At 33.2% G+C, this 8319-nt stretch overlaps 1 protein-coding gene across 1 annotated transcript in view; it reads left to right on the top strand.

Annotated features, from left to right (window-relative positions):
- Positions 1 to 2751: 2751 nt before the first annotated feature.
- The window catches only part of LOC111420533 (angiopoietin-2), a 68343-nt gene continuing 62775 nt past the window's right edge, over positions 2752 to 8319 (top strand). The window contains exon 1 of the mRNA XM_023053553.2: positions 2752 to 3632. Within this exon, the coding sequence (XP_022909321.1) occupies positions 3400 to 3632 (233 nt within the window). The 5' untranslated portion in view covers positions 2752 to 3399. The remainder of the gene's footprint in view (positions 3633 to 8319) is intronic.

The raw sequence follows: 8319 nt of genomic DNA, 5'->3' as shown, positions 1-8319 counted from the left end.
ATTCTGAACAAAACTTCTTAGTAACACTTTCACGTACTGTAAACAGAAAAGGTACTTTACCTGCCACAAAAAGAGTTTTTCTTTCACTGTCAAGGCTCACTTGTTTTTTAATAATTGATAATATGTTCAAAATTAGTCGTTAATCAAGCAGGGCTAAACCCCAAAAGATGACAATTAATATCGAAAAAATTTTACCTTTTATAAGAGTCGTTTCACCTATCCGGGGACACACTGTATATTCGTATACAGGGTGTATCTGAATGACGTGCCCAAACTTCAGGGGGTGATTCTTTAGGCAATTTTAAGGGTACTTTCTCATATAAACTATCAGCGATTTCGACTGCCCTGCGGAGCTAAAAATTTTGGTTTATTTTATTTTTCCCGAAAACCATTAACACCAAGAAAATGAAATTTGGGAAATATGTTTAGCTTATAATAGGGCATGTTTCGAGCCTATTTGTACTTTCAATCTTCCCTTCTAAGTTACTAAACATAACCACCCCCGTTCAATTTTTGTCTAGATCTTTTTTATGACGATGATAAATACATTGGAAATATTTTATTTAGATAGACGAAAATATTCTAAAACTTTTTTGCCTCTCTGATGTTCTTCGAAAAGTTAATAGTTTCTGAGAAAAAAATTAATTAAGCAAACACTAACTGTTAAGCTGTAGCGTTGTTAATCGAAAGTTGGAATGAATTTTTAAAGAAAAATATTAGCAAGCTTAGCAATCTTTGTCAGAAATATTTTTGCCGTTTAAATGTCAGTGGTTTTCTTAGTATTATTATTGTTTTATTTAAAATTTTGAAACGTCCAGTGAACGAGCGTAAATGCGGTAGAACTTTATTCATAAATTAATTTGAAAAACAATAATAATAGTAAGAAAACCAGTGACATTTAAACGTCAAAAATATTTCTGACAAAGATTGCAAAGCCTACTAAGATTTTTTCATTAAAAATTCATTCCAACATTTGATCGACAACCCCGTTGTTGAACGGGCAGTGTTTGCTTTATTATTTTTTTTCTCAAAAATTAGTCGTTTTTGGAAAAATTTTAGAGAGACAAAAAAGTTTTAGGATACTTTCATCTACCTATGTAATTTTTTTTTAATGTATTTACCCTCTACATAAAAAAATTTTAGCGAAAATGTAAAAGGGGTGGTTACCTTTAGTAGTTTAGAAGGATAGGTTGAAAGTACAAATAGGGTGAAAACGTGCCCTACTACCAGTTAAACATATTCCCCAAATTTCGTTGTCCTAGCGTTTATGGTTTTTGAGAAAAAAAAATTAAACCAAAATTTTCCGCCATTTTTGGAGGGGTGTAGCTCCTTAGGGGAGCCCAAGTCGCCCATGGTTTATATATCAAAGTACCCTTAAAATTGCCTAAAGAATCACCCCCTGAAGTTTGGGCATGTCATACAGATACACCCTGTATATTCGTGTTTAAGGTCGCGGGTAATACACGATATGTATCACAAGGTATGTTCGTACCAGAGTTCGGTCTCAAGTCTCAGCCAAGAATTCGAAGTGAAGTGTGTCAAGGCTACGTTTTTAACCCCCTACTGTTTAGTCTTGTGATAGAGATAATTACGAAAGACATCTTAGAACCACTATCCTGCAATCTACTGTATACGGATGATAACGTCTTTATCGCCAAAACTCCAACCGAGCTAGAGACCACACTCTCCCTATGGATCAATACTTTAAAATAATAATATAATTTTTACGCCTACTTTAAAAAGTGCGGGACTCAAGGTGAGCATATCAAAGCCTCGGAATGCAGTTTTGATCAAGACTAAGCCAGTAAGGCTGTCATCTATTATACTGATACAACACCAATCTCGCGAGTCGCATAATTTATGTATCTGATATCTGGTGGAAGCCGACAAGGAGGATAGAAATTTCTGCATGGCAGAAATGGCGATCTTTAACTAGAGTGCTATTTTAGAGCACCTCAAGTAATACCTGACAAATGGAACCTTCTCTATAAAAATTTACGGACACATTTCCTGTAAATCACCAATTAGAACAGATGTTGCACAGGGCAGTGTCTTATTCCTAATTCTCAATAATATATATAATAATTTCATGTAACCTGCACCTAAATCAAGGCTATAAAATGTACTACACTAATGTGTGAGAACGAAATCTGGAATAACACTGCAAAACCTAACCGTAAAAAGATATGTGGTTTTTAAAACAAAACTTCTAATTTGTTTACTGAAATATATTATTCAGGGATTATCCAATATAAAATAAACATGTTTATTTTGTGTCACCATATATATTTTTGTGCTATATATGAAATATCATTTTATGTTGTAACTGTTAAGGAATTTATTACTTATAAGTTTAAGATTGGTTTTAGTTCCATTTAAGTATCAAACTGGTCTAAATCCTAAATAACAGCACATAAATCGTTAGAACCCGTAAAAGAAATATATAAAATTTTATGATAACATTAGCTAACCTCTAGATCGAAATAAAATTACAACAGAAGAGTTATTTATTTTTTATACATCATCACCTACAACCACAACAACGAATTTATTGATTTTTCTTTATTAATAGGTATTGGAATTTTTTGGATCATTTTACACCGGAAACAATTTCCAAACCGGTCAAATATGTTTGCGTAGAAAAATTTTCACCTATCACGGTATCGCCTTAACCAAATTCGAAGTGTTTAATTTGAAAGCGATTTCCAAACAAACCGGCATTGAGCAAACGGGACCGCCCAAATTGAAGCAGCAGCCGAAGTAACAGAAAAAAAAGAAAGTGACCGCTGAAAACGAAATTAACAATACGGTCATCGCGTGATGTACGTCTTGGTAACGGCTCAAGATGTGACCGTTAAACGAAGCGAAGACGTTATTCTTAGATCGACACGACCTCCGGCACAAGCCTCGGAGATCCTTCTCATCATCGGGCGGCATCATCCTTCTTTGCAGGGTACCCGCACGTGATCATCCATGAATGGAAGCCGCTGCCGAACCATCTCTCCTTTCGTTCGGTTCAGCTGATCAAGTCTTCGTGTCTCCGAAAAATCATGGGCGGCCCCACTGAAACAACCTGAACCACCTGCTCCACAGAGACACCTCCGACCATACCATACACAACACCACACCGCCACAACACAACACGGAGTGAAAGTCGCCGGTCGAAACGGTTCAGACTGTCGGTCAGTGGTACAGAGCGGACAGACTGCCTACCGACTCTTGCCAGAAGAGAAGTGACTGGTACAGGACAATACCATAATCGTCGAGAATCGAAAAGAACAGGTGCCCCAAAATTCAGGTGGCTAAGAGGAGTAAACCCCAACGCGTGTGCTCCTAATTGTTTTTCTTGAGAAAAAAATTTTTTTAAGAGGAGGTAAAGTGTTGCGAGTGCCCGTGGACATGGGGTGTGCGCGCGCGGTCCTCCTGTTCGTGTCCTTCATAGTGATCCTTGGAGGGGTGCAGTGTGCCCTGAAGGGTTCGCCACGACTTCCAAGGACGAGCGCCGGACAACTAGCCGCGGCTGCTGCGGCTCAGAACAAGACAAGTTCCCAATTAAGGAACGCCGGACATAATAAGACTACAACGTCAACTATTGGTCCACCACCAGGTCGTGGTGCTAGTTCTAGAAGTCGGTAAGTTAAATATAACAAATATTAATAATTTTTTAAGAAAAATCGATTTAATATAAATTAATAATCTATCAATCACTACTCAAATCTCCATAATATCAATAAGACTCACCAAAATGTTGAAGATATGAAATGTTTGAATTAAAAATTTAAAATACAATTCATTTTAAAAATTGTTTAATTTACTTAAAACGCAATATAATTTGTTATGGGTTTTAGGAATCATAGAAAGAAGATTAACAATATTAATATCATAGAATGTGTACCATAAAATTGCACAAATATTTCAAAAAATTTTACACTCTTTTAAATCAATACTAACAATCGATTGACCTTATTTTAATTTTTCTTACATTCAAACTAATTGTTATGCTACATAAAAACTTGTAGTTTTTGCAATTCTCTGTAATTGAGAATCGTGCGAATTACCTAAAAAAAAGAACGGAATGCTGCAACGATAACTTGTGATGTTCGAAAGTCAGTACATATTCCTTTTCAATCGCCGCCAAGGATGAGCAGACGTTCAACAAAAAAAGCATTATCCAAAATCTAATGGAAACGAATAAGGGTAATAGATACAATAGGTTACATCATTAGATAATAAAATGTTATTGGCTCATCTTATTGTATATTTAAAAAGTCAACATTAACTTGGAGTAAATAAATTATTATTGATATTTATTGATCTCCAAGTAAAAAGCCAATTTTACACGATGTTGTAAAGCTAGGTAAACAGAACTAAATCTTAATTTCGACTAAAATAGTCTCTAGAAAGCGTAATAATCTTGCTTTAATCCGACACTAAATCGTGGAATTAAAGTGGTAATTATTTTAAAGTAACATCGCATATCACTGCAAAATATAGTTCAAGAATAAGAATTTCTCCCAAGAAACAGGCCACGGTCTTAAGATATTATCGTTTACCTACTTTACTTTTCTATTCTTCTCGCTACTCATTTGATTATTTTTAATATTTTTTTCAAAAACCGCCAACTCTTAATGCATTTATAAGAAATAAATTATTCAACCAAGGTTGTCATTTCCGTAACAAAACTATCGTTTAAAAGTTGACTTTCAGTTCTTGTTCGTGACCAAGAAAACAAGACAATTATGAGTAACGATTTGGATTACTGTTCGTTTTATTTACACTATAAGCTTATTTCCGCGAAAAATTATACAGATTACATCAACTGTTTGCTTTTTTCTCTGTTTTTCTTTGCAATGGATATTTTGGAATTTTATGTGTTAATGTTTAGAGAAAGTTGTCAATTGGTAAGAAAATTTTATATGCTTGTCAAGGTTATAATCAAAATATTAAATAACTGTACTGGACTAATAATTATAAATACATCTTTAAATAATCAATTTTAACCCAGATCTTTTCTATAGAAATCAACAATAGATCATTCTCGATTAAATCTCCCACGGAATCGTTTTATAAAAAAAAGTAAAACTTGAGCATCAGCACAGTTTTAAATTGCACAACGATGTGGTTCTCTTCGCCATGTGAGATAGCAAACTATTTATTCAACAATTCAAAAGCGTTCTGTAACCTTTAATAACGGTTTATTACTTTGATGTGGCGACGGTTTGCGGGCAGTACAATCAACCGGTTCCACGCTTGTTAAATTATTGGCCGGTTGTTATTATGTAATAAACGAAGCTCTGGTCCCATGGCACAAGAAACTTCTTGTTATTTTAAAATTCGTACTGAAACGTTTTCTGTTTGGTAATAACATGAAATTTTGAATGCAAAATTAACAAAATTGCCGTTCATTTGTGGCATTAGAGAATTGTAGTTGGTGTTTTAATATTCATTAATTAACAATTTGTGTTTATTAGAGTTGTAGTCAAGTAGTATCAAAGTAAGAACTCTCAATGGTATATAATTGCTGTGAATGGCTCTCAATAGCTTCCGGTTTTACTACCTTCCAGTTGCTCCAATTAACTCTCGCTTTAAAAAGCTTCCAATATCCTCAATAACTTCCCAACAACTTGCAACGTGTCTGAATAATCCTCAACACGTCTCAATGACTCCCAATAGCTTCAAATCAAGTTTGCTAATAATACTTAAGTCACTATACTTAGCTTTACAGTGATCGGCATAACTCAGATCATAAAGACCTAACACATCTCATTTAAGTATCAAAATGGCATTTGATAAGTAAGGATAAAATGTGCAATAGAAGATGAAATAAACTAATACATTCCAAATATTTGCCGGAAACATTTAATCTGAAATACTTTGGTAGGCTAAGAACAATTGATGATTGCATCTTTGTTCTTTCAAAGATTTCTGCGATTTCGAGCAGGTGTGGTGAATACAAATTGAATACATTCGCCACTGTTAGACATAGTTTCACGGGGATGATACTTAGATACACGATAGATTTTGAGGATGTTTAAATCTATAACTGACATATCTTCTAAATCTGGAAAAGCTACTATCGAGCTAAAGGCAAACTAGAGAAAGGAATAAACTTTGCGTATTTAAATTAATGAAAATTTATCTTTTATAATTGACAGGTGTTTATTAGCTGTTTATTCAAATATATTTTGCTATGCTAATACTATCAAAATAAATAAACAAAAACTGTAGAATATGTATATTAAAACAGTTTTGTGGATCATGTTACTGACAATCTCCCGAAGTGAACTGGGTTTAACCGACTGTCAAAAACCTAGAGCCAAACAGATTGATCAAAACAGGTTCAACCATTAATTTTTACCAGCGTGTTAAAGAGTTGATAAAAATATTTAGTATATCAGTGCTATATAAGGAATTATCTATCAATTCAAGATTCACTAATTGGATATTTCAGTTTTTCATTTAATAAATAACACAGGAGGAAATCCTCTACAATCGATTCTCGCGGTTCGCGATTGCAATCATGTGCTTTTTCAAAGTGCTGCAATACCATAATCGTATATGGTATGGTAACAAAACCGATATCAGTAAAAGGCACAAAGTTATCTGTAAGATTGAAGACATAGGTAGTATTTGTAATTGGTGACTCAAAATTAATTTGACATTTGATATTTTCTGATTAATAACCTTATGCAAAAACATTTAAATATCTTTTCCTGGTCACAATTGAACACAATTGATTGAACGTGTTTGGTATTTGGTCTTGTACCTACCTTTTAATTTTGAACTTAAACTTTGTTCACAAGAGTTTGATCAGATTATAAGGTTATTATAAGGTTATAAAACATTTTTCGACATTGAATGCATACGCACAAATTCTGCAATGAAAATTAGATTCATTAGAAGAACTCATTGCTCGAATGCAGCTAAATTACTTCCTTTTGCTAGAAGGAACAATGGCATGACTTCTACGGCCAATATTGAATCTGCCTTTTTTGTATTATCCCATCTATGACAGTATAAATTGAATTATATTCACATCTAAATTGCTATTTCAATTGCATTCGAGGAGAACTTAGAGATAATAATATAATACGATACCATAATTCGAAGAGAGAGTTGCTAATCAATGTGAACCTTTTACTTTCTTATATGTACTTGGATACATTTATACATTTGGAAGCCTCTGAATTAGTTTTGATAATATTTGATCATGTATTTTAGAACTGTGAAAAACAAAAATAGAGTTGATTGCTATTTACCATGGAGTCAATAACATTTTTTTGATAGTTAACGTTTAATCGAAAATTAATTCGTAAAGAACTAAGCAGATTATTGGCTTCAAGGTGTTATAGTAACTGGTTTGCCAGCTGAGACCGCACTTATTAATCCCAAAGATTTAACTGTATTTTCTAGATCTTTAATCTCCTTATTAAAACAAAATAAACGAATCACACTAAATATTACTCTTAATCGTTGTTGATATAAGTCACAAAAACCACATTCGTGGTTTTCAAAACCAGAATTGCGAATTCATGTCGAGTGAATAATTAATTTTCTTTACAGTTTGAATGCTACACATTTTGTACCTTTTTCAGTTCGTTTAATAATAATTTGTTAATTTAAACATTTTTTATAACACCTTCTGCGCTATGGTTGTGTTGAGATCTATGAAAAATTTTATTTCTTGATCGAAAACAAAATGAAATTTTAATTCCGACGATTTATTTCCTAGCCGATTCTTTTCCAAACTATTTTGGCCAGCAGACCTATTTCAAGAAAAGTTGATACCGGAAATCCCTATTATTCTTTTTTTAAATTAACGTGTCTTTATATTTTAGACCCTGCAAAAGTTCAAAAAGAGTTTCAAAATAGACTGTAAACGTGAAAAGAGCTGCCAGAATATTTACCTATTTTTGGTTTAAAAGAAGTGCATTGTATTCAGAAATCTCCACGGTTAATGATGTGCAGCAGATTTCTAAAGCTTGTTTCTACCAGGTATGATGATAGAAATGATAAAAAAATACTTCTGTGTCGCAGTTCATATAGTTGCCTGACATTATATGCAAAGTATTATTTACATAATCTACAACTCCACCTGTGGACTTATATTTGTGAACAAATCTTGTAAAATAGTGTTTTTTGTTTCTGTAATATCGACATATAGGATTAATCTCCAGGGAGATATCTTTAAAAATAGAATTATTATAGAATCTACTTTAGAACATTAAATAAAGTCCATCCAAACTTTGAATGCATATCAAAATATCACTACTGTAGACTGTACCTGAAGAATTTTTTGTTTCAAACCTTCACTATGTT

The sequence above is a fragment of the Onthophagus taurus genome, chromosome 1 (assembly GCF_036711975.1).
Source record: "Onthophagus taurus isolate NC chromosome 1, IU_Otau_3.0, whole genome shotgun sequence".
NCBI classification, from domain to species: domain Eukaryota; kingdom Metazoa; phylum Arthropoda; class Insecta; order Coleoptera; family Scarabaeidae; genus Onthophagus; species Onthophagus taurus.
This window is presented reverse-complemented; position numbering and strand designations above follow the sequence as displayed.